The following is a 27750-nucleotide window of genomic DNA, read 5'->3' as shown; positions in this document are numbered from 1 at the left end:
AAATGCATCCTCATTAAATCTACATGATTTTTTTTGTTTAAAAAAATATTTCATGTCCAACCCACCCCCACCCCTCGCCCTGGCCCCGCCTCCCCCCGCTCCTCTCTTCTCCTGCAGCTCGGTCATGGCTTGGCTTGCGTGTGCAGTGTGGGGGAGGGGGGTGTGGCGTTCGGCGATGACTCTGACTGCGGGCTCGTGGTGGCAGAGGTGGTGGGGGGACCCTCTGCTCAGATGTAGGGGTACTGGTTGAGTTTGCTGGGGCTGAGGGGGAATCCGGCGTAGGCGGGCGAGGCCATGTAGGAGTGCGGGGGGAACAGCGCTTTGAACTGGCCCTGCGGGTGCAGCGTAGGTGAGGGGAGCAGCCGGTGCGACGAGTGATGGTGGTTGATGCCCACGGTGACCTGGTGCAGCAGGCTGTAGGCGGGCTGCAGGACGGCCCGCGGTGGGCACGGCGACGCCAGCAGGTGGGCCACGGGCGCCGAGGGTGGGTATGAGAGCAGGGCGGGCTGCGGATGGCCGGCAGTGTGCGTGGGGCTGCCGTGGGGCAGTGTGGTAAAGCCGGCTCCGTGCTGTACCGTGGGGGGGATGTAGGCCTGTGGCCGGCGGGGCCCGTAGTTTCCGTTCCACTCCTTGTGACACGAGCCGTAATGCTGGACCTGTTAAGGCGACATGGGGTGTCAGGACAAGCCAGCGTTTGGTATAGTGCATGGGTGGTTAGGACACAGCTATAACTTAAGACCTGGACCGACTGACTGACCTGGCCAAAGCCCAGCGGATGCTGCTGGAATGCGGAGGTCATCTTCTGCTGGCGAGGCAGAGTGGGCGTGGAGTGGTGGCTCAGCCGTCCGGGGACGCAGCGCCCTCTGGACTGGCACGAGGACTCTAAGACTGGACAAGAGTGACAAAAACAAAAAGGGACGGAGAATGAGTCAGTTCTTGTACAGAAAGACGAGCTCACAAATGCTTCGAATGAGAAGAGGTTGAAAAATACAAAAACCACCTTCCCTCTTGCTTGCTAATGCTAACAGACAGAAAATTGGCCTCCTGAATCTCGGTCAGGCCCAAGATCTGACCCTTGCTGCCAATTTGTGGAACAAAATGTGATTCTGGCAAGAATTCACATTTGGTTGCAAAACAAATAATAACTGAATAAACAACATATGTATCAAACAGTATCATCTATACTGCCTGCTAATGTTCACATAAAATCAGCCCATAAATAAAACAAACTAAAAAAATAATAATAACCGATCACAATGAATAATAAAGCCGCATATTGCCAAAACACTCAATACACTTTATGAACTTTCCAAACAACTCAGGACGTACAGAGTTGCAGGTGAGTTGCACGAGTCGAAAGCCATAAGACAGCGTTATGAGAGTTTTGTGTTCTTGCAATATTTTTTTTTTTTTTTTTTTGAGAGAGACGGCATGCCCTGAAAACACAGCACTGCTGAGGAGGAGAGTACAGGACAGTAAAATGTAAACTGGAGCACAGAGAAATCTCATGGAGTCTAACAATAATGAAGATACCAGAAGGATAAAAAAACATAAATAAATAAACAGAAGCGGTGAAAGAGTCCAAACCGAGGGGGGGAAAAAAAAAAGTTTCACTCAATGCTGGGATGTAGCGCACAGACACAAGGGTCACCAGTGCACTTTACCCATAATCACCTTTGATAGCCTCTGTAACCTGCTGTCTCTCTCCTATGACCTGTAAAGCAGACACGGGCAGTGACGACACTGTACATTTACAGCCTGTTGGGTCAGGAAAGGCTGTGCACTGCATGTTACACAAACATCTTTCCACACCGTTTCCCTTGCCTTTCAAAATGTGGTACACATCAGATATTTAACTAGAGAACAACTACAGACCACAAACTAAAACACAAGCATCCAAAAACTTTTCTTTAGGCGATAAACAAAAGATCCAACTTAGTAAAACTGTGATCTAAACCTTTTCAAACACCTACATATTGAGATAAGGCATTACTCTCACAGATCCAGTTCTCAAGTTTCTGCCCTACAGGAAATGTCGTCGAGAAGCACTTCTCATAATGAGCGCGTGTGTATGTGTGAGCGTGTGTATAGTCTCACCTGTGTTGACAACGGGCCGCTCCTGCACGGGGTTGTTGTTGTTGAGGACTCTCAGAGGCGGTACCACCATGGTCTTCATGGGGGGCTTATTGAGCGTGCTCTCACTGTCTCCGCTCGTTCCATGGGGCTTGCGGTTCCGGTTGCCCAGGTAACAGCTCTCTGGGGAGGGGCTGGCACTGGGGCCTAGAGAGGACTCAGAGGTGGGGGAACCGTCCACGGTGTCACAGCCGCTCTCGTGACCATCGTCTTCAGACATGCTGCAGTCATGAGAGCACAGAAGTCAAACTCTACAATAACATATCACCTACACCAGTGAACCACCATATGCATACACATATACATACACACACGCACACACTCATGCTCTATAGCAGTTTGCAAGAACCACCGCTTTCCGTGTGCCACCCCATTGCAAGGTTTATGGTTCACTAACTTGTCACATACTGTTTTTAAAAAGATGCCCTGAATATCCAGGCAAATCCAGTAAGCAACATAATCCCTGGGTAAACAGTCTGAGTGGGTGAGTGGGTAAGTGCACTGGTTTGCATACCTGTTGGGTCTCTTGCAGGGGGAGGGACTGGACTGCACCGAGGCAGAGGAGCTGGTACTCAGACTGCTGTCAGGACTGCTGAGGGAACACACCCGCTCCATGTTCAGAGAGCCCTTACACGCCTCACACTCCGGACTGCCTTTACACCTGTACCAAATCAAACCCCCTTCATTGGACCACACTGTACCCACAATGCCTCTAGACACCAAAACTCACTGAGATCAGCTGAAAATCAAACAATGCTTGAGTACACTTGGATAAGTTCTCTGACTTAACACTTCCCACTGACCGTTTTGTAATGATAAAGTAACATTACACCGGATGTGCTGCAGGTGTGTTTGGTTCACTGCTCATAAACACTAGCAGCTGTTTTTATTAGTCAGCGTGTGGGGGAAATGAGTTTGTCTCTTTTATTAGTCAGACTTGGGGCTTATTGTTGAAAACTCACTCGTTCGGGGAGCACCTCTGGGCCTGCTCGTCTTCGTCCGTGTCACTGCTGATGCTGATTACGCTCACTGTGGGACTCGGTGAGTCGCCGATGACAACGGGCCCACGCCGCTGACGTTCGGGCGCCGACAGCCGCTCATCAGAGGCCTGCTCCGCCCTGCAGCAGCTGACCTCCTCCTCCACCTCTTCTTCCTCCTTCTCTGCCTGAGATCGCATGTCTCCTACGAGCCCAGGCACCTCCGTGTGAGAGCTCTGCTCTGTCTGTGAGCCTCTGAGTCTGTTTGTCATCTTTGGAGAGCGGCACACGGCTGACGGCTGGGTGTCGGCGTAATGCGACACGTTCACACTCCTGTAAGACAACCACAGCTACTGGACTACTCTTCTTTAAACCTCACAGGCCATGCAGATTTTCAGTTCTCTTTGGCTACCAACATATTAGAATCTGTAATGGCTTTTACCTATTTGGTTATTTTTAAAAGAATCAATGCGTGGTCATGTTGCTATATCCCCAATAAACCAGTAGCCATGCCTTACATAATACACAATGCACATTTGCGTGTGAATGACATCAGAGCTACAAAGGGATTAAGCCATGATGAACACAAAAGAACAGGAGGATTTGGAGAATTGCACACACCTGTTCTGACAGACTTTATTCCTCTTGTTGGCAGCTGGCTGTGGCCACACCACATGTGCGATGCCAATGTTCATTGGTTGATGGGCCGACACGGCCATTTGGTTGGGCAAGAGAGGTTGTGACATCATGGAACTGTAATGGCTGTTGTGCGATCGCACTTTCCTGTATGGAGAACCAAAGCGGTCAAAACATCACTCGAGATAACGGCCACACCAAACAACATACAGGATCTGATTCCTTCTACATTTGACGATGGCGCTTCCATCTGAGACACTCACCCCCACTCTCCTAGTCTCTGTGGTCCTGGCGCTGTGTCCGATGCCAAGGTGGTGGCAGGTGGGGCTGCCACCGCAGGAACCTGCTGCCAGGCTGGCATCAAGATCTGAGGTGTCCTGTTGGACCACGGTTGCTGTGATGCCAAAATAAATAAAAAAAATCAAACCCACAAATAAACAGAGGGCCATGGCGTCATCTAAGCCACACTTTGTTCCCAGCCAAGACGCTGAGCGTTGAATCAGCCATAATTAAGTGCTTCTGTGAACTGGCGCTTGTTTCTCAGTGAGTCAGAGGGTGAGGTGGAGTGAAAGCTCACCTGTGCTATGACACCTGGTCTCATTGGTAAAGGCTGGATGGCAGGAGCTTGGGTGACCAGGGGAAGTGTGTTCTCCATCCTCACAGAGTAACCTGCCGGCTGACTTGGATTGGAGGGGATACCTGTGAAGTGAGATAGAAGAAGAAGCGCTGTTGGTAACATACTAACGTGTCTGATTCGTACAGGTCGACAAACAAAAACAGCTGTTTATGCCGCTCAACAAGCTGCAAAAACAAAACCATTATGTAGGCTTTTCTGTCTAAAAATGCGGTACTAGATCATGTTTTCGAGAGAAGACAGAGGTTGATTGTTTTTTTTTGGTGGGTTGAAGGGAGGGGAGTGGCAGGGTGGGGGGTGTGCAGACTGACCCATTTCTGCTTGGAGAGCCATACCTTGAATGGTTGGAGGGCAGAGAATTAGTGTCTGCTGAAACGAATCGTTACACCCAAACTGGGCACTGCCCGTCTGGATGGTTATGCCTGGGTGAACCACTGACGGCGCAGTGGGTGGAGGCAAAGCCTGAAAAAGAGAGCAGGTTGGAGAGAGTGAGAATGGAAACAAGGTCCTAGGTTCATTCTGCAAGGACAGCTGTCCTCCTCTGCTAACAAAAAAATCCCCCCAAAAAACCATCCAAGTCTATTTCTGTTTAAAAGCTTACTTCCCAACTCCTCCAAAAAAAATCCACAAGAATTTCTGCTTATGTCATAGAATGGCTCAAGTTACCCAATGGAATTTTCAGTGACATCATCCACTGGTTAAAATTAACCCACTGGTGATACAATGATAACACAGCAGCATGTAATCTGCAGCTTCCTGTTTTACATAATGCTTGGGTTGGATAAATACATTGCCTGTCCTTTTCAGGGCAAAGAATTAGCACATGAAAAACAGCTTCCTGCTACCAAACGGGATGAACAGGCCTGTAGTTACATCACATATCCTGTGGGGGGCTGTGCTGAGTCACTGAACCAAAACATTAATCCACAGGGCTCAAGGAAACATACCATGAGCAGCAAAAAAAAAAAAGCACATTAAATTCAATGTGTTGTCATGTTGAGAGGAAGTATTCACAATAACCAGTCTGAAGATGACTGAGGAATCTCATCAGAGGTTCATGTTGTAGGACTACCTGAGAATGGACTGAGGCCATCTTGTTGAAAGCTACAGTTGACAGCGTGTTGGGCAGGGTGACTGGTCTCATGAGCGCCGGGGCTTTGTTGCGGTTGAGTGAATCATACGTGTTGGATCTCAAATGACATACATCCATAATGTGGAAACACGACTGCACACTACAAGAGGGAAGACACAGCAGGGATAGAAATATAATAAACACAAAACATCAAAACAAATAGGGAAAAACTCAGACCAAACAAACAAAAAACAAAACACACAGAGCAATACAGCTCAGCGACCATGTAGTTCTTCGTTGAAATTCAGGATTATTCATTTGATTCAGCTTAATCTACAATATTAGAAACCTTTACTATCTACTGGTGGTTGAGTCTACCATGAGACCATTTGCAATATTCTTAATGATACAGGCAGTCTTATGTGGCAGGAAAGAAAGTCTTACACAGAAACAGAACAAACTGACAGAGTTAACAGAACGTGTCAGATGGACAGGTTGAATGACACTGAGTTTCTGTCAGCAGTGCTTAGCTGTGGTGGAGACTGCTGGGCAAGGGGGAGAGACACACGTACTGGTTGCTATGGGGAAAGTCGAGGAGGTGCTGCATAGTGACAAAAGGGTGTGCCAGGGCCTCGGCGGGGCCCGTCCTCTTCTCCGCGTCGATCAGGAGCATGGTCTTCAGCAAGTCCACAAACTCTCTCCTGTCTGCCTTCTCAGCCAGCTGGTCGCAGCCTTCCATATTCAACAGATTCACCTGAGGAACGACACAGGGACAAAGGTTAAAATGGGTCGATTTTGAGAGGACACATTTCGCTGCTTTCGTGGGAACGTTATGATTTTAGTTAAGCACAATAATGTGCTGTTTCACAAACCCTTCTCCTGATGGCCCGAAGGTCTGTGCGTTTTCAGTTGTCTCATCAACGCAACACGTCTGAGTAAACACATCCAGTAATTCCTAACTCATTAATTATCCAAAGCCGGTGTGTTCGGGCAAGGAGAGAAACGCCCAAGACATGCAGAGCTGCAAGTTTGTGCGGAGAAAGATTGGGAAAGAGTGACGTAACAAAGGCCTTACGTGTCCTATGTCATCCAGGCAGCTGAAGATGTACTTTCGGGCCTCCTTCGATTTCATGCCCGTCTCGGCCTCGTGCTCCTCGGTCGTCTGCGGAAACCCAAGACAGGGAAAGGTGTGTTTAAATCATAATCGGAGACATCAGTAAAGAACACTCTCAGACACAGCGGCTAGCATTAGTGAGTGGCTAACGGCATGCAGTTTTGGTAATTTGATAAGGACACAGTGTAATGTTCGTGGTAATGCTTATTGAGTACTGGGAAAACTCTTGGAGACGTGCTGAGATCTGTAAGGTCTGTGAGCGAACGCTCTCATGTCTTTCCTATCGGAATCCTTGCCTTTAGCCTCCATGCTGTGTAGGGCGAGTCGGATTCCCTGCAGAAGAATCGAGGTGTTTTGGTCCCCATGTTCAGCAGATGCTCTCCAGGTAAGCCTTGAGTTTGAGAAATGTAGCGAATCTAAAGAGATAAAGGCAGAAATGCAAAAATGATTTCAGTTCCAGCTTTTCAGGGCCATAAATACCTCAGCTGCAGCAATTTTGCCACATGTTGTCTAGCGTTTATCAACAACATAGATATTGCTGAAGTGTCCTCTAGCCTATCTTCTTGTGACCACTATGTTTACATGCATTTAACAATGGCTATACATTAGCAGCACAAATCAGCCAAAAACAAAACCGTGTTGATCCAAGCTGTGACACGGTTAATAAAGAAATGGCCCATGGAACAGAATGACTGCTGAGCATCCATCACTCACAGTCTGTTTGTTTTAAATGGCTATCAGACTGCTCAAGTAATGTCCTGTCAGTATGCTGCACTATGCTTCTTCAAATATTTGTGCATGTGTGTTTGTGTACGTGTGCACATGCATGCGTTGGAAGTCTCAGTAGGCGAGCTTTCATTAACAGTGGCCTGAAGTGGGAGCCTGACAGCATCACTGTGCTATTTCAAGAGTGTCCGGCATCTTTATCCAGCCACTAGACAAGAGACACTCAAACAGCCACAGTTTATCTGCCCATATATATCCTCACAGGGGAGACGAGAAAGAAAAACAAAACAAAACAAAAAAAACTTCAGAAAAGCCAAGCGAGAGAACCACAGTAACTCTATTCAGAGAGACTGTAACTTGACACCTAACACAATTTTCACCAAAATGTTAAAGCAGGGAAAGTATATTTCTTGGTATTAACCACAGAACACTATGGACTACCACTTCCTCTGGGCTTTCTTGAGTTACCATGTCAAGATAGCATGCACACTTCAGACACTGCCAGCAGATGAAGAGTAGACTCATCTATCAGTATGTGCAAAAGCAAACAGTGATCAACCTCTGTGGTCTGTGAGAAACGTACATTTGTCTATGAACATACCTACTTTAAAATGAGGGGAAAGCAGTATCTATGGGCATGTCCAAACACAGGCAATGAACTCATTAAATCACAGCACCAAGGCTGTCTCACACCATCATCAGCGTCGACAGTAACTTCATCATAGAGAAGAGCCCAGACAGTCATCTTAAAGCATAGTGCACTCTCTGTGTTTCACATGACAGAGAAAACATTACCATATCACTGATATTTCTGATCAACCAATCACCGTGAAGACAAGCTGGTACAAAGCTTGGCTTGCTCTAATATGAGCTTGACACAACTCATTTTCTCTCTCTCTGTCTTTCCTCACTCAGATGAGCTATCCTGCTTCTCATTTTACAAGTGCGAGGCTCAGCGTTACAGCGTTGAAACAAGCTCTGTTTATGGCATCATAGGGGTGTTACAGAGACCTGATTTGGTTGCCACAACGCTGCACAAACACAGAGAGAGAGCACTGAAGTGAGAAGCCGCTGATGGTGCACGATGAGAGAGTGGCCCTGTGTGAGTTTGTGTGTGAGTGTGTTGGGGTGTGTCAGGCTTTGGTTATAAATACATTCTGCTGTGTGGAGTATATCTGTACCCAGGGCTGGCATGGACAAGCGACCAAGAGCTTAATGGTCAGCAAAGAGAAACCTGCTCTTGCCAGCTCACACATACACACACACCCGCACTGTCCTACTGAACTACAGGGTAACCCCCAAACCCCAGCCAGAAATTTCATCCATCTCGCGGCTGGGGCTTCCTTGGAATCAAGCAATCACAGATGTATTCGGGAAAGTGACTTGTCCGAAAGGAATTTTTTGTTTTCGAACCGTTTTCTGCATTCTCTGCGAGTCCCCATGAGTCGTTTTGTTTGTTTCTACCAACAAATGACACTACTGAACACATTCTCTCTTACTGACCATACTTATCATGCAAAAACCACACAAGTCTCTACCCTATCCAAACTTTCTAAACATTTTTACATAAATTTGTTTTACAGTTATCCTTAATTGGCTTTGTTTGTTTGGAACATTTTGAATGAATTAAAGGTATCATACAGAAACAGGCAATTTCTGCGCTAATGTTGTGGTGTTGAAACACACTAAATGACGTCTTCCGATCTGTGTTGACTTACCTGGTCATACTCCAGTGCCCCCGGGTACAACGGCCATCCCAAAAAGAGTTCAGCGATCACACAACCCAGAGACCACATGTCTATGGCCTCACAGAACGGCAAGCCCAGGATGATCTCTGGAGCCCTAAAACAACACCAACACACACAGTCAAGGAGTTAATGGGACAGCCACCAACACAGAAAGACAATCATTATTAAGGACAGAGGGGATATTTAAGTCGTATCTGACTGACTGATCTGACTGTTTCTTAGTTGGGGGGAAAAAGAGAAGAATTTACACTCAGTGGACGGTTGATTATGGGTACACCAATTGAGTATTGGGGTCTGAACCCTCTTCTGTTTCTAGAGCAGGCTGAAACCACAGGGTGATGGAAACACTGCGGTTTGTGGAAAGCACAGCAGAGTGGATGTTTCTGAGATACTAAAACCCATACACTTGGCACCGACGCAGCACACTCAAAGCCACTTGTGTCACCCATTTTTTGCTCATTCTGACATTCAATCAAACGGTGAGTGCTGTGCAGAGTAAGCCTGGGTCACGTGACTCTCTCTGCTGGAGTGATCCATTTTCATGAATGAGGTGGCGCTGATAAAGAGCCCACCGAGTGTATGTAGTCTCCTGAGACATTAATCTTCTAAATATACACAGGCATAACACAAAGGCCCTCAATCCATTTAAATACAGACTACACACAATCCTCTTGTGTGTGGTGTTGATGTGGAGCTTGTGTTACTTACTCCTGTGTTATGTTTACAGGTAACTTGGGAACATCAGTTCACAATATCAACTGCCCATAGAAGTGGAGACACTGATTTGCAATGAAACTTCTCAAATATCCATTTTCCGACCACAACTCGCTGTATTTGGAAAAGTGTTTTGCCAGTGGGTGGGGGGTGGGGTCTAATGTGAATGAGCCTGATGCACTGATCATGCATCACATTGTCCAGCTGAACCAAGATGTCAGACGTCACAGCTAAAGAACAGTATACATTTGCTGCCGTGACAACCAGGGAAGAGTGCCTGCTGCCTAGCGACAGATGCGCTCAACCCTACGCCAAAGCCAATGAGGGCCATAATGGGGGGGTGATGATTGAGGTGGCTTATGACGACAGTACGCCGTGTGTCATCCACTCCATCCACACCCTCACCTTCCCCGCCAGTAATGCTCTGTTAGTTTAACAGATAGACAACTGCGCCTGAACGCAATCAGGCGCTGTTTGGGATTTTGGAATTGTAGCCTGTGCTAACGAGACTGCTAACACGTATGTATGCCTTGCATGTAAGCCTCCCCTCCACAGTGCGAGTGTGAAACATGAGGTCTTTAAATTAGATTTTGGGATCTGAAAAATCACATGTCTTTTCCCAGTATGTGTGGAAATGAACCTGTGAGGAAAGTAACTGTTGGAGCTTAAACAGGCTTGTTCCAGACAGTGTTAAGACTCAAGTCCTGTATGCCATCTGCAGCTATATTGTGCTCTGACAACAGCCAGGCTTAGCCGGTAATGAAAACATAAGAGAGGAAACAGCGGCGCGACAGGGGAAGGGAGCAGCACGCAATGCACTACACATAACCCTACATGGCCCTCAGTGGCACTGTACTGATACAAAAGGACTCGACATAACAACTGTCCACCACACAGGTCTCCTGGGACTCCACCTTCTCAGAACCACAGACTGAATCAAAGAGCTGCTCTTCTGACACAGAATACAGCATTTTCCATGCACCATACAAAAGCCATTTCACTATCTTTACAGAAGTGGTGACCCTTCTTGAGGTCTTCCATTTTTCTACTTCTGTCCTTCATTTTTTCAATTCAAAGTAACTGGGATGTCCTGAAGACTCCAAGCAGAAAAAAAAGAATGTAACAGAGGGGTTAAAGCATTAGTCACTGAGCACCGAGGAGAGTAAAGTACACTGTAGCTCTGAGATTACATTCACACCACATAGTGCAAGATCACACGAGGAGGCAAGAGGACGCCACTCCAAATCAGCCATTACTGCTCTATAAAAGTCACACCATCACATCTAAATGCACCCTGCCAAGACTCCCTCATGCCGAAACCCTCTACAGAACGCGCGCTCATGTAATAGTCTGAGAATCACAGTAGGGCGTATACCCTGCACAGCTGAGCCAGGAAAAACAAATGAATAACACCACAAAAAAAATCTTAATTTTCCATATTCACAACTGTGGTTACTTTGACAGGAATGTGGAATTGGTATTCAAGAGAGCATGTACTGACATTTGAGAGAGCACGTGCACCCATTCACACACACAGCTAAATTCAGTAACAGAGCGTTTGTGAGGAAATGGTAGGCCTAGCTTTTTCCCTGCTATGCAGCTGGGATCTGCAATCAACTATTTCCCAGCAGTACTCAAAGGAAAGGAAGAACTATTCTGAATGGCCAAAGAATTGAGGGAAATACACAAACTACATGATGATATAACAGTGAGGAAGTTGGTTGGTGACTAAGAGTTTACTGATATCGCCTTACAGAAAACAGCTCTTCTTGAAATGCAAATGTATGCACCACACTGACAACACAGGTTCCTCTTGATGCAAAACAAACCTTTCCAACATTACAAACTTCCAAACAAACACAGAACGTGCTTTGTTAAAAATTCAGATGACGGAGATGAAGATCCAAGCATGGCGACTACACACACTCCCCTGCATACCTCTGATGGGACTGACTCTGGGCGGTGGCTAGGTGAAAAAACAAACAGACCCAAAAAAAAAAAAAAAAAAAACCTGCCTGTTCTGTTGAACACAGCTACACCTCCGTGTCCTGCATAAACCATTTCCTGTATGGGAGAGAAGCCTGTGTCATCTAGGTCACACTGAGCAAAAAATACCCCCCACCAAACCCCCTCATCAAACTCCATCTCCATCTCTCCCACAGACTGAACTGGTGCTGCAACAGCTACTGAGATTTAAGCCCTGAACTCAGAATAGTGTGGCCATGGTAAGAGGCCTGCTGAAGGCCAGAGGAGCTGTGCAGCTGTTCAGGAAGAAGAATGCATGTCCTCAAAAAACAAACAAACAAAAAAAAAACCCCAAAATAACCCAGAAGTACGTCAGGAAGGGACAAGGTTTCAGCTGTAGAACTCTTAGTCTGATCATACCCCAAACACACTTACATGATGCATATCAACAGGGGACAGGAGCTTAAGGGGGTCAGTTGTGTCAAGTTCTGTCAAAAGACTCTCATCGCAAACAAAGTTTGTGTGTGTGTGCGCCTGCACACGAGTGCACATGTGACAACTTCTGAACCACAGCCAGTGGGGTCTATGATTCAGAGGAATGAAAGAAAGAACATGTAGTACCCAAAAAGAAAAAAAAAACGCAAATGGGATGGGGGGGGGGGGGTGTACTAGGGTTTAAAACTGACAGACTAGACATTTCTTGCACACATCTATGGCTGATGTTTGGCATGTGCCCGAATGAGGAACAAAAGAGCTCTGTGAGGACAGAGGCTCTGACTAGGTTCACTGGGGTTTTCCCTGGAGGTCTCCCTGTTCGCAGCTCTGTCTGCACACCATCCACAGAGCGCTTCTGGTAAACAAATCCCACCCAAACATGGCCTTATCTAATCTCACACAACAGAAAATGGAGAGATGGACTTCCCCTCAACAAAAGCAAGAAAAAAAACAACCAAAAAAACAACCTTTTCCACGAGTAAAGGCAGGGTGATCATAAGCCCGGTTTCGCTGTGTGGTTATCAGAACGAGCCGACAAGGTGACAAGCAAAAAAAGAAGTGACATGGTGAGACATTATCAGTTAGTCAAATGCTGTGCGGTGGCCTTACAGGTTCATTTGCAGTCTGATATGCAGAGCAACCAGTATCCTGCTTTCCACGGATCAGAGCAACTGTAAATCTAATTTTCCAAGGCAAATGGGTAAGACAATACGGATCAAAAAGGGCTTCTTTAATCAGCTGGCGGACACCTGTGATTAGCTTCTCGCTTACCACAGGTGGCATGACACAGGTGGGATAGGTAACATTAGGCCTTAGTCTAGCTGCTCTCACACGAAGCCAAAAAAGAATACTGTGAATGCTGAGTATGCCGGTTGAGCCAAGGGTTATTTTTCTCTCTTATTTTTCACAAAGTACTGACTCTTCTCTTTATGCAAAGGCTCTTTCATAGACATACAGAAAAATGAAAAACCCATAAATGTCTTTCTCCTGTGTCTGCAGCTAAGGGGGGATATGGCTCAAAGGGGAGAGCATACCAGACCCAGCTGATTCCTGGTGCCTGGACTGCCTCACTTTTCTAGAAGCCCAGTATACAATAGAAACACATTAGAGCCTGTTACAGTACTGTGTCAGGGCGTCGCAGCTCAAACATTTCCAGCAGCATGTTTGCATGGATAGGGCTACAGACTGGCCGCGGATACTTTACACAGCATAGGCAAATAAGGCTTAGAATAATTCACAAGAGGAAGCAGAGCTTCACATTTCAGTGTTGTAATGAGGACAGTTTCTATTTAGCTTCTGTTCAAAATTCCCCCCAGATCTGTGCAAATTCAATCACATTTAGCTTGAATAGCAGAGGAAGAGAGTCTCTATCAAAAGACTATAAATATTTCAGAATAAGCCACAAATGACAGTTTGAAAGGGGGTGGGGGGGGGGGGGGTAGAATAAGCAAGTGTTTTCTCCAAAAATGTTTCACTCAAATGTGCCAATGTGCCAAACACATCAGCATTTCACCAGCTCTGCAGAGACAAAAAAACGTCCATTTGCATTATTGAACTGAGCCATCAGAGCTATTCTAGAGGGAGCATGAAACAAACTGTGAACAAAGCGTTTTCACCACCACCAGTGGAGCCATGCTGCATGGGCTACATCATTCGAGCAGTCTGATGGCCACTCAGTTGCTTCATCCTGCTTTGGGTCTAATAATAGGATTGTTATGTAAACCGCACAAAAAAGACATACTGTAATAAAACTATCCCTACATTCTCAAGTTAAAGAAACATCAATCCGGTTCCAGATTAAGCTGAGATGACAGAGCAACCAATTGAATAACATCAGTACACATTAACGACACCGTGGCATTCACGTTAACGATGGGCGTTGATTACTTGATTAAATATCAATCAAGAGTTACATTAAAAGGACCAGATCTCAATTGTGGTACTCTCAAACTAAACGGTGTGCACAGATGTGATAAACACTAGATTAGCTCCCATTAGCTTCATCACTGTTTAATGACCATCAAATAGTTAGAGACTCCAGTCAATAACGATACTATTTGATTGGTCTCAACATCGTCTATTGAGCAGCGGATGAATTAGTCATAATTTGCATGCCAGTCATTACAGAAGGGGCTGCTTCCCTTTTCCGTAGGTCACAACTGCTCCAGCTTTAAATTGCACTGGGACAGAAAAAACATCCACTCAGAAGCAATTCAAGCCATGACTGTACTAAATCCCTATAGGATCCTAGCCCTGTAGGTTCAGCACAGAGACAAACCTTCATCAAAGTTTACTTTACTTCATTCAAAGTCTCTGAATATACAGGCTCTGTCTAGGGCCTCCAACATGGTGGTGGGTGTGTGTGTGTGTGTGTGTGCGTGCGTGCAGGGTGGGGCGTGTGCCATAAACCAGTGATTGTAAAACAAGCCGTGTTTCTCTGGTCATGCGAGATCTCACACCTGTAACCCGAGCTCAAGTTCAGCCCAAATTCAAACGTCACCAACTGAGGTAAGCCATTACAGGAAGGAAGATCTGATCAGGTTTTCTGCGACGCAGTGACACACAAACACATGCCCTAACATGCATCAAGTTCAACAGGCAGGCGATCTTTAAATGACACACACTAGTCACAGCAGCCATTTAATGGGCCCGTTTCCTTAGGAAAACTGTCATGGGTTTCACAAAAAATACCTACACTGAAATAAGGCAATGCAATGTGTTGGATGTGGCTCAAGTAGAAAGGTGGTCGTATTGACAGACTAGTCTCTCTGTTTGGTTTATATGTTCTAGAAACTGATCAAAATACAGAATCAGGCTGAGAAAGGAGGAGGAGAAAAAAGGACTAGTCAATACTGATACAGAGAACACCCAAACAGAACCCATACAAATGAATTTCCCTGAATTCTCCTTCTTCAAAGAAAAACAGATGAACGAATAGACATTAAAAGGTGCTGGGGGGCAAGAGAAGGGGATGATGATGATGATGATGACGGCAACGGTGCTTGACCTTCCTACTTTTGCCGTTAGGTTGGCGTCTACATCAAAGAAAGGGCACCACCAGACCAAAAAAAAAAAAACCCTGTGCTTTTTTTTTCCCTGAGGAGAACAGTGTGCAGCTCTGAGAGAGATCAGCTGCAATGTGTGTGTGTGTGTGTGTGTGCACTGATGGTCAGTTCTCAAGGCATATGACATTAGAGCCACTCAAAATGCAAAATCAGTGAGCAAGAAATTGAGTTCACGACAAAAACGTGAGAATAAATATCTAAGGCGAATTGTGCTTCTGTAGCGGAAGTCAATGAGATCTCAAATTCAGACATGCCAAAACAGGGTTTCTAAAAAGATAGAAATCAAAAAAAAAAAAAAAAATTTTGAAATGTTCCACTGAATCAGTGAGGTAGAGATGACAGATTACATGAGTTATCAGACAACAACTGATTATGGGGCTCACAAACTGGCAAAAAAAAAAACACATCATATCGCGATTGACTGAGACGTATTGCAACTGCGATTTGAACTGTGATGAAACACATTTTCATTAGCATCTCATGTTAGTTATCGAGGCAAAAAGCACAAAGGCATAAAAATCACACTTAAAGAAAAATATTATTAAATATTTAAATAACTAAGTTACTAAATGACAATATGCAATCAACAAAAATGAAATGTTTAAAAAAAAAAAAAAAGTTATGAACAGTTTCTAAATTTAAGTAAAAAGATCTCTCACATACAATCACACTTGCTAAAGCAACTAGTAATCATTTGCTCTGGCTCTTGCTGGCTTTCTTCTGTGTCTTCCTTAATTTTTAACTTGCAAAGGCTTTTTTGCCACCCTTTCCTTGTGAAGTTCTATGTTGTCCAAGCCATACGGGAAAATGCCTGATAAGAGGTCTAGATACGGGAAAATAAAAAATGAGGCAGAGGCAAAGAACTCCACGTCACAGTTCATTATTTTCCGGTATCGGAACACCTCACAGGTCACTTGCCAAAGATTACTTGCTCCCCCCCAAAAAAACAAAAAACAAAACAAAACCCAAAGAGGCTTTGCATATATTTGCTCACTAATGACTGAAAGTATAAATACAGAAACCCCAAAAAAAGAAAAAAAAGAAATGCTGTTCTGTCACTGTAACAACTTTCTAGATTCCCTCCCCCCCTTTGAGTCCACAGCTCATATAGTAAGTGGACACTGCCTTACTACAGTAGCCTACAGCATCTGATGGTATGAGACTGCTTATCTGATGCACTGTCCTTTTCACCAAATTACTTAGTAGCTAATAGTAGCTAATAATAAAAGAATTTCACACCTCCAAGGTTTCACCTCTTAACAGTAAGCTCTTTTAATTAAACCATGCAGTTTGGTGACGTACTATCACAAATGGCTACCTAGCAAACAATTATTGCCATCATTTCTACTGTTGTTATGATTATGTGCCTTTTAATATGAACACAAGTACTAAGTAACTATACAGATAAATAAAACACAACGTAGCCTTTTACAGTTTCGTAATTACATGTTACTATGTCGACATTTCAGTTTTATTTCAACATAACCGTGCAGTCCTCTCTGAGGTGTAAAATTCTCTTGTGTTTTTGTCCTTTAGTCATCAAACTGCCACAGGGGTAAATTCCCCTCACTGCTGGCTTGCATCTGAGAATCTACGCTTTGACTGACAGAGTGAAATAACTAAACGTCCTCCAGCCATAGCTGTCCTGGGACGCCCAGAGTGTGTACGATTTTTCCTCAAAAAGGCTTCACAATTAGCCCTGCACCCCCAACACCTTGAGGAAACATGACACAAACGCTTAGGTGTGTAGGGACTTTGAACCTGGCCCTGTCAGACATCTGTTGCTGCTGTACAGACACGGGACAGAAGAAAGAAGGGAAGAAAGAGAGAGAGAGAAAGAGGTTGCTGCCTAACATTTCAGGACCCATTTACTGGAGGGGGTGATGGCATTACATCTTGAAGCTAAACCCCTTTTGCTGGTTTTGCTGCCAGCTTGACATGTGTGAGGCATGTAGCATGTGCCAGCATGTGTTTTACATATCTTGTTTTGAAATGTCAGAGACAGGACAGGAAAAGTCTAAATTTTCCCCCGCGGCCTCTTTGAGATAAATCCAGGTTAGAAAGCATCTTGAATACCACTACTTACTAGAGAACCTATGAATCAAATTAGGCTACAAGGTGCAACGGAAACAAAGAAAATTCTCATGCTGTATCACTTTAATGTCCTAATTTTGTTTGTGAATCAAAACATGAAATCTAGGAATTTAACAACAACAATAAATGCCTCTTTGTTGCATTAATTCTCAGTGCGTAGGCCTACCCATTTTACACACGGCTACCGGAGATACATTCTTGCACTGATCAAGAAACACGCTGTAATTGAGAGGCAACAGGCTAATAAACAGAGCAGAGTGGATGGCTCTGTAGCTTTAGCCTGCCACACTACACAATCTAGGTAGAATTAAGCTCAATCAGCAGAGTGCTGTGCTGCACCAGCAGAAATGGCCCTCTCCCAGTTTGAGTCTTGCCCTGTGAACACAGGCTGTTGGCTATGTGAACCATACAGACGAACTATTCAAGCCTGGGACTTGTGGGCCTCGTCACCCCGTGCCCAGTTAAATGTGAGCAGCTTGTTATGCAACGGCCTGGTGAATATCAGCTTTCTTACTGTTTTCAGCTCCATTTGCAAAGTTATAATTAGCCTGCAGTGTGCGGTGTAAGAATTTAAAATCTCCATTTCAGGTAAATGATGCAGACTGAAATTCTATGGAACGCCCCTCCACTGCTCTCCCCGGAGTGTAATGCAAATACAGACAGTGATCCTGTTAGGTCTGGTGCACGCCCTAGGAAAGTACACCGTTATTCCAAGCAGACAGGAATTCTTAACTCACGTGTCTGAGAGATGTTTCACAGGTCACCTATGCAGTACTTATCTCATAGTAAAAGAATCAAACCTTAACCAATTTAATCAACTGTCCTGTTTTAGTTTCTTGAAACATCAGATGGTGCAACCTGGACACATCATCAGTGATGAACCTAGGGTCATAGGGTGTTTTGGGTCTTAGATCATCAGACAGCCTCACCCGGGCGACCCATCCGGGGATGAACAGAACCCAGCTTGAGTCCAAGTAGCACGCTACACCATGGATCACACCTCTTGATCCACAGCCACCTCAATGTTTTTTCTACAACTTCGATAATGTTCTTGGTGGCTCTTCTTTCCTGCAACCCTCTAATACCAAGGAGACTGAGTGTCTGACGTACAAGGAAAATAAAATGCCAGAGTTAACGAAAGGTTCTGGTAATGTTTTAATTGGTTAAACTGAATAAACATAACCTCGTGAGTACACAGCAGCAACTGTGAGAACTAGGGTTAAGCCTTAAAAACCGGCTTCAAAATCCATTTCAACACAACGAGTTATCACAGACTCACAAGCCCTTGTCAGCGTACTTCCACATGCCACACTGTGTCACCAGGGAAGGGATTCCAGGTTGAGAATTAAGAATTGGGGGGTGGGGGGCAGATAACCATCTGTTATTTCAGATCGTACGGACAGTTCAGAGGGCCAACATTAGCCTAATGGGCATCTTTTATTCATAGCCATGATCCCACACTCCAAAAATACGCTTCTCATTTCCTGGGCAGGAGAAACAGCAAGGGCAGCTGTTCCAAAACAGTCCACAGAAACTTCAGTAACAGTGAACACGGCTGCTGCTGTTGCTGCTGCTCATTTGGCAAAAAACAACAGAAAAACCCCCACAAAACTAAAAACGACAACAAAGCAACACACACCCAAAACAACATCTACTAAACAGATGCCAAAAATAACTGTTCACGAAAAATACGGGGATGCTTTATAATGCCTGGACCTCATTCTGACACACCTGCAGGTGAGCTGAAACCCTAGCAGCCTGCCTGATCCTCCTTTACGGGTAACACAACACACATAAACCTGAGTGACACGCTGAATTATTCACAACTCCCACTGGTCATTCTGCCAACATCACATCCAAGAAGAATATTTTTAATCATGTTTTTTTTTTCTTTTACAACAGGACAAACGGGGAGGGGCAAAGTATGTTGAGTCAAAAATAAATGCAGCGGATGCTATTTGTAGCCAATACACCTCTGTTCTTCAGCCTTCCAAAAAAGCTATGACAGCACTGGGGATGTTACAGTGAGACATATTGTTTTGTTGTTGTTGTTTTTAGTTTTTTGATGTTGGTTCTCAGTTTTAATAAGCTGGACTTGTTACAGGGAGGAAAGTGCAGGGCTTGTTTTGATATGGGGAATCTGAGGCACTTGGTTTACTTTCACTCAGCAGTGCTCCTGGAGACACAGCCACATGCCTAAGCAATCTAAGCACAGAAAATACCTGTCTTAACAGTCTCACATACCAAGGCGTCTGTGAGCCCATGCAGGTCTAAACCACATCAGGAGAGAGAGTATTGTACCTACAGGATTGCGCACACACAAACACACGCGCACACAGCAAAACCACAAATTTAGCCTGTAACTACCCAAAAGCCCCACTGTACTTCCACAGAAGAAGTGGAGGGAACACACACACACACACACACACACACACAAACAAACACAAACATACACAGAGGAACTCACGAATGAAAGAAATTCTCATGTTTAGGAAAAAAATAAGACATGTTTCTCAGTGCCTTAGCTGAAAGAGGCCAGTTCTTGCTAGTCAGTCATGTCTAGATTTATTCATGAAAAATGTCGACACAGGCAGATTTCCAATTTAATTAGCATCTCTGACCTAAACGGAGAGCAAGAGAAACAACGTACGTCCATCAAAGACGAACACTACTGTTTTTTTTTTCACTTTTCTGCTTTACTACACGGCTGTCAAAAGTAAATAAATACACACGACAACTGTAGTACGACCAAGTTCTTCTGCCCCGATCAGATAAATTGCCTTGCAATCTGATAGCAGAATTAGAAAGAGGAAGACATTTGACGAGAGCCATATTTGACGTTCTCTCACAGCAACTGTGTACATACTCAAGAGACAGGACCCACGGGGAAATTACAGAGTGTTATGAAACCACTATATGTTTACAACAGCCTACATCCTAAAAACATTTAAAGTGATACTCCTCCTCATGTCTATCTGTTCTTTCTTTTTCATCCATGCTTTCTGTAAACCCTAGTTATATTTGAGATATTTGGTGAACATTCTGAGAGATTTTCAAGGCCCTCTCCAAGATACAGAAGAGCTTAGATACAAAAGGACTAGGTGAATGAGAACAGATTTAACTTTAAATCAGCCGAATACCCCTTTAACGTGTCCATATGTGGACACAGCTTGTTCATCAAATTTGGAATGATTTTGAAGTGAAGGAGAGAAAGCTTTATTTGACCCCTTCACAATATGTTCTCATGTCATCTTCTGACTTTAAACAAGGGTCTGAGTTAACAGCTTATGACAGTTGGACTCTATGACTGAACTCTGTGATTAAAGGGAATATAATGATAACATTTATGACCAACCACAGATACACAAACACACACACCAAGGTTCGTCCTGGTTTTCTTTTTCCCTCCCCCCCTTTTATACTCCCAGTGTCTTATTCCCAATTTGTCTGAGCCACTAACAGTCTAAGGAAACAATTCCTGTCTTATCCCTGTAACAACAGGGTCAGAAATATTCCCTCCAAATATGGAACAGGGCCTGGCTGTGGTATGTTAAAACTAGTCCATGCAAATGAGCCTCTTGTTGTGAATAACCACAGTCAGGCATGGTATGGTTTTGTCAGTGTGACTGCTATAGATGAGAACAACAACACCACCACAAACCTCTTCTCTGAGCTATGTAAACACTTGAGCTAATTTATCTTCCATTTTATCTTCCGTCCTCTGCACCTCATGTGGTGTGAAAGACAACGCACTTTGAACATAAGGAGAGTGAAGATGGGTAACTTCACAAACTACACGCCCAGCAATAAGGCATTAAACACAGCAGTGGTACGAGACTTACAAGAAAAGGCCACTTAGCAACACTACAATGCTAAACTGAAATGAAACCAAAGCACAAAAAAAAAAGTACAAATTAACGCTCTCGCTCTCCTACGTATTTGTCTGTGTGTGCCTTGTTCCTCTTTATCTAGTCGAACGATAACACACACTGCAAAACTGTCAAAGGATGTGCTTTTGAAGACAGTCTGTACTCTGCTTTTGCATTATGTAATGTTCTTGAGTACAGTCAAATACTTTTCAGGTCAAGGGGGTGAGAGAAGGGTGTCTCTCATTTGTACAGTCTTGTTGGGTAGTGGCTACACGAGAAATGGAGAGCACAAAGTAAGCAGACTGTGGCCTACATGTGAAGCCAAAGGTGCTCTTACATAACATTGGTTTTCCAATCTGGGGCTTGTTCAGGGGGGAAAAACTTAATTACAAATAGGCTGAGCCGTGACGTGGGGGAGAAGAGCCATTCGCAGTTGAGAAATGTACCAAGGAGCAGCTGGAATCTCGAAATGCAAACACAGCCGATAAACTGTCCCAACCTGATGTAAGAAGCGATTCCATTCCAAACCAAACTAAGCAAACAGAAATGTATCTGAGTGACGTGCTCTTATTAACTGTGCCCACTCTATTTTGAGAAACGTTTTTATTTAGTCCTGAAATGCGAATCTGTGCAGTGCCACGACCTTCCCAAAGCGTAGCCGATCGTTTTTGTCACAAAGCCCAGTCATGAGGAATGGCCCAGGCCTTGTGAGAGAAGGTATGTGTCTGTGAGGCACCATGAAGGCAAACCCACAGTATGCCAAGGAGTTAAAAAAAAAAAAAAATTAAGCATTCCACACACTTGTGAGAGTGGGGGCGTTTCCTCACAAGGCAGCCGATAGGATAAAGGATTATTCTGTGTGAAATTTCCATGTGGTGGACCTAGGACCTGACACATTAAAGAGTTTCTTATTCGTATAAACACATCTGCTCCACTGGTGGGTTATGAAACAGCTGAAGTTTGGGTGGAACTGCCTGACACTCAGAGTTTGCCTGCTGACCATCACACACATGAAAAAAAATAACAAAAAAAAACATGGTATTACGTGGGCCTTTGTCCACATTACATAATTATTCTGGAAGCCTGCGTCTGTAAAACTCACAAAGGCTTCCCTTCAAAAAAAAAAAAAATTTTCCTTGAAAATAAGACTTCTCACGCTACCATGGTTTGCTGGGTTGTCCCATTCAAAACCACTGCCTCAGGGAAACTACCCGGAACATCTCTGAGGGTTTGTGCATCCCCACAAGATCTTAGACTTAAATCCCTGAGTTAAATCCCAGAAAAGGGATAATTGTGCAAAACTAGACACCACTCCCCAAACATAACTCCAGACACTTCTGTTTTGACCTCTTGAAATCGTATCAATTTCTTATTTGTGGGCTCTGTCCATTTAACACAAGAGCCAAGATGCTCTTCTCTCCAGAATTCGCAAGTACCTGGCCAAATGAGACACAGGATTATACAACAATGATGAATTTTGAGGCCATTAAGAACCGGTGGGGAACTGGTGCGCTCATTAAGCCCAACACAAATCTTAGAAAGACAGACCTGTCTTACCTGTAATAGCGCGACTGCAGGTAAGTGGAACACACCGCTTTGGAGACGTGACTGGCGGAGCCAAAGTCAATCACTTTAACGCGGTACGGCTGTCTCACGGGATCCACCAGCATGATGTTCTCCGGTTTGAGATCGGCGTGGATCAGCCCCAAACTCTTCAGCTTCTTAAGCGCCGTGGCAACCTGCTGCAGCACCGGCCTGATCACCTTCAGCGGCAGGGGACTGAATTTGTTCTGCTTGAGGAAGTCGTACAGGTTCTGCTCCAGCATCTCGAAGACAAGGCAGGTGTGGTTACGGTGCTGAAAGCACTCAAAGGCCCGCACCAAGTTGTGTTCCTCTGCGTTTTCCCCGCTCAGACGGGCCAGGATGCCGACCTCGATCTGGCCCTGGCGGGCATACGATGGGTGGTTCTTCAGGATCTTAATGGCCACGATCTCACTGGTGCCCCTCTTCCAGCACTTCACGACCTGTCCGAACGTGCCACGCCCCAGGAACTCCAACACCTCATAGGTGTGGTTCATGGAGCACAGCACCTCATGCTGCACCAGCTGATAGTCTCCATCCCCTGTCCCGTTCACTGCTCCTGCTCCCGTCCCTGCCCCGCTCTGTTTCGAAGGTACCACTGCTACAGTGGCCGTGTTTCCCACGTTCGCTTGCAACATGGCAGGAAGTGTGGAGTGGTCCTCTACAATCTGCATGTTGCCCTTGCTCGACTCCGAATCCTCACCTTTGCGTTTAAACCCACATTGCTGGGGCCCGTCAACAGAATTCAAACTTTCTCCTTTCTCGTTTTCCTCCTCTTCCCCCCCTGTCTCTCCTCCTCCTCCTCCTCCACCTCTTCCTCCTCCCTCTGTACTGTTCTGGCTCCTCTGTCCACCGTTTCCTCTGACTTCAACCACCACTGTCACTCCAGACTTCTTCTCCCGAGCACCAAATGTTTCAACACGACTGTCCAGCGGAGGGACTATTCTGTCCTGGAGCTCTGACGCGTTCTCTGGCTGCTCGTAATGTGCAGATCTCAGAGATGCCGCTTTTACTGAAGGGTCCCGCTCACCACGAGGCCTCCGAGTCACCAATGTTTCCGTCTTTGATGAGGGGACAATATTGGTAGGGTGTGCAATGCCTAGATTCACACCGACCACATAGGTGCGTGGGATCTTCTCACGGGAGGCACAGGCACTGGGCTCGACTTTAACTTTCTTCACACTGCAAAAGGCACTTGTCTGCGGTTGATAAACATGTGGTGGGCAGACCCAAACCTGTGAGGCCATACCTGTTAAAACAAGACAGCACAAAAGCATTTCAAAACAAAGTGACGTTTCTTACTGACCTGTCCTCTTTTTTTCCCCCCCAGTCAAAAAAATTTGACTGAGAAAACATTTTCGCTATTTTCACAAGTTATTTTAGGTATTTGAAAGAGTGAAAATGCTTTGGAAATATAGAAGAGTTCTCATTTCAGCACAGTACCGATATTGACAAGCAGTGTATGGAAAACAAATGTCTTTAACCCTAACACCAAAGCTACGTCAAACTGTCCTTAATGTGAGATGATGATACACATAACGAGTTTCTTGTGCAGATGTCCCGAAAAAAACCCCAAAACTCCTCTCTCTCTGTGTTAATGGTTTCTTTTTTTATGAGTGTGTTCTTCTTTGTGTTTAATCTTTCTGGTACAACCATTAACAATGAGGCTAATCAAGCAGGCACATCCCTGTAAAGCTAACGCACAATAATGTGCTTTAGGGTAAGACTTCCAAAACTGACTGATAACGGAGCTGAATGGGTGGAGCTTAGCTGACTCAGTAACAGGAGAAGTGCTTATGCTGGTACACCATATGGCACAAGTTCAGGCAGGAGGGCAGGTGTGGCCCAGGACGTTGTTTCTCTTGCTCAGTCTCTACCCCTCCCTCTCTCCCTTACACACACACACAGGCCTCTTTTTCTGTCGCGCACATATACATTTGGTCTAGGACGTTACAAACTGTAATGTAAAAGCTGGCTGTCATATGTAAAAGCTCAACAAAAGCCCTTTTTCTCACTAATCAGCACACTTGTCTCATGCAACCTTCAAAAATCAAGACCTTTAAAAATAATAATAATAATAATCATTGAGGTGGCACTGTGACATCTCCATATTTCTCTTTAAATAACAAGCAGTATCTTAATACTCCTTCATCCACCAAGGAAACTCCAGCCAAGGTGTTGTGTTACATGACTCATCGTTCTTGTTTCTTTTCCTTTTTTTTTTGCAAGGCTGAAGCTTTTCAAGGTACAGGCTGAAACTGACCTCTCCTGTAGCAGTTGGCCAATAGGACAGTGAGGGAGGGGCACAAACACCTGTTGACTCTCCAACTGTTTGAAGCAGCAAAGCACTAGAACCAAGCACAATGCCTGCCTGGTATAGGGATTTCCCCCTAAGGCTAAAGCATCTTAACAGCAGCAGTTTTCCCCCAGTTCAACTAAGTGTTAGTTTCAGTTCATATCACTCTGAAGGAGATAAAAGTTTATTTGATAACTGAACCTACTCGTCTGTTTTACTCTTATTTCCCTAGCCGAGTGGTGGCTTTTTCTGGTTTTTCCAGAACCTCACGGCAACTCCTATATTCAATAATACCCTTGCAATTCGAGATTCGAGTTTGTAACAATGCGTACCATAAAAAGGCAATTAAAAAAAACTGAGAGAAATAAGTACACGTTTATTAAAATATTATAGCATGTGTATAATGCCATATTTCATAAAAACACTTTTCCTACTGTCTTTTTTTTTTTAATTTTTACTATCTGTACAATGATTGCTCTCTACGGGTCTATCCAGTTCCACGTGCATAACTTTAAAAATATAGTAGATCGTGGCTAACGGTCAGCAAGATAACCAGTTAAACGAAGGAGAAGAGGCTGCTTTTGCTAACAGAGATTTATGGCTCAACAAATAACTAACCATGTATGTAAATATTGTATAACTTGCTAAAGTTTTGATACAGAAACGCAAACTGTAGCAAAAATAGTTTGAAGCAAAAAAAGTTGAAAAGCGACGTTAGATTCCCAAGAAAGAGTCGTTAAAAAAGACCAATCCAACTTCAAAAAATCATTCTAAAACCACTTCGGTTGACGATTTTTCGACCTTTAGTCGATTCAACCACTATTATTGTTGTTGTACTTAGCAAGCGAGAGCTAACTTCAGTCGGAACTGAAAGCTACACAAACACGAAGCATTAGCTCGTAAGCTAGTTAGCAGCTGGCTAACTTCTGAATTTCGACAAGCAAATGTTTCAGCATACTACACCGATAATGTTAGCCAGTGGCTGCTTTGAATGACAACTTCCCAATAACAAAAGAAGTGAAACTGTCGAATATCTAGCTAACGATAACACGCTATTTGCTAGTCGAGTTGCTAACTACTAGTTAACAAAACTAAAACGTTGGCTAACACGGACAGCTAGCTACTATTGGCTAGCAAGTTCTCGGCGTGGCAACTTTTTGCAGCCAACCAATTTCGTGGTTATGGACTGACAAGTTAGCAGGGTAGCTAATTAGCTGGTATCGTATTTCGCAATTACAGTATATCTGCTGTCGTTTTGGAGCCAGAGCAAACCATACTTACCTTCACAGCCAGGAAAAATGGTATGAATCCAAGGCTTCTCTGAACATGTTAGGGAGTTAATATGTGCCCACACCATGCTCAGACTGCTTGCTAAGCTGCCATCTTGTCCTTTGGCTGGACAACTGGGGAGATATCGCTGACGAAGAGACCACGATCTCCCTCATTTTAAACTCCATGTAACTTACGTACTAAGCCATTAATAACCATATAAACAAGTCAACGGAGTGTTTAAACACGTATACTTTTAGAAAAAGCTGTTCTATCCGTCATTTCGAGGGCAATAAAGCCCATACTTTCGTCAAACTACCAAGCTAACAGTTCCCACACCCTCTCTCGTTCTCTACTTAGTCTCAGCTGAGCTTCTCATTCGGCCACAAGTTCCACCCCCTATCTTGTTGTTCCCACCCTACTGTGTGTGGAATCTAGGTTTGCACGCTGTAAGACTTATCGGTCACAGTACAAACGAATATAACAACGAAACATTGTAAAACACGTTATGTAAAGTAGACACACTGACTGTTCTATAGAGAATACGACGATTAAGCGTGTCGACTGATGTACATAACTCATTTGACAAGGTACCTTTTAAGAAAGAACCTCCTCGTGCTACTGACACAATTATCTCCTGGGCAACTGCCAGTACCATATGGACTCAAACAATTGCTGTAAGTTGAACAGGCAACAGGTGTGGCGTTGCATCCCCCATATATCTAAGACAAACTGTTCCCTGGTGTTTCAGCTGTCCTGCTGCCATTTCACAGAATAAGCAAGACAACTGCAACTTTTCCCTGAATTTAAGATAACCTTAGACTCATTTTAATGGCTAAACTGCTCTTCTCTTTCAAATTCCTCAACACTCTAAACACAACCGTCACTTTTTAACCGGCGGTCAGCTCTTTCCCATGTACTGTGATAACTGTTAAATAAAAAGGCTTTCTTCATATTTACGCAGCAGATACCATGCCTGTAGTGAATGACCGTTCGCATCTTTACAGTTACTACAGAGACTATATAGTAATGACGTAATGAGTATAATTCAATGGAAGAACCCTAAAATATTTCTTGAGAAACATATTTGATTCATTATAGGACCTGGACAATTGCAAAAAGCAACTGATTAAAAATGTTAAATCTTGCGTCACGCCTGTCCGTACACATTCTTTCGGACAGCAAGGATTCCATACTACTCAATCAAGCCCCATACATGTTGTACTTTTCCATTGCTTGTTGCCCTATTGGATTGCCCTCTGCTGGCTCTTAAAGGTACTGCGGACCGCGGACTCTGGTCAGCACTGAATTCACTACCATCTGGATGTAAGACTGTCTAGTCTAGTGAATACTCATTTAAAT

The 27750-nt window shown here is 44.5% G+C and overlaps 1 protein-coding gene across 1 annotated transcript; it reads right to left on the bottom strand.

The window, feature by feature from the left end:
* On the bottom strand, positions 1-26724 carry hipk3a (homeodomain interacting protein kinase 3a). The gene is made up of 16 exons (XM_030778337.1): positions 26401-26724; positions 22800-24072; positions 9011-9134; positions 6863-6982; positions 6528-6614; positions 6025-6206; positions 5453-5612; positions 4716-4842; positions 4324-4445; positions 4010-4140; positions 3732-3893; positions 3096-3443; positions 2648-2794; positions 2098-2354; positions 758-888; positions 1-656 (listed from the first exon to the last, which is right to left on the bottom strand). The coding sequence occupies exons 1-16, from the start codon at positions 26474-26476 to the stop codon at positions 228-230; spliced, it is 3876 nt and encodes a 1291-aa protein (XP_030634197.1). The 5' UTR covers positions 26477-26724; the 3' UTR covers positions 1-227.
* Between the last annotated feature and the right edge of the window lie 1026 nt (positions 26725-27750).

Source organism: Chanos chanos, chromosome 1 (assembly GCF_902362185.1).
Source record: "Chanos chanos chromosome 1, fChaCha1.1, whole genome shotgun sequence".
Taxonomy (NCBI): domain Eukaryota; kingdom Metazoa; phylum Chordata; class Actinopteri; order Gonorynchiformes; family Chanidae; genus Chanos; species Chanos chanos.
The sequence above is the reverse complement of the archived record's forward strand: the minus strand, read 5'-3'. Positions and strand labels throughout refer to the sequence as shown.

Coding starts and splice junctions, on each gene's coding strand:
- hipk3a (XM_030778337.1), bottom strand. CDS start 26,476: ATGGTGTGGGCACATATTAACTCCCTAACATGTTCAGAGAAGCCTTGG. Junction 6,615..6,862: donor ACACAGCATGGAGGCTAAAG/GCAAGGATTCCG, acceptor GGGTTTCCGCAG/ACGACCGAGGAGCACGAGGC. Junction 2,355..2,647: donor CCCTGCAAGAGACCCAACAG/GTATGCAAACCA, acceptor TCATGACTGCAG/CATGTCTGAAGACGATGGTC.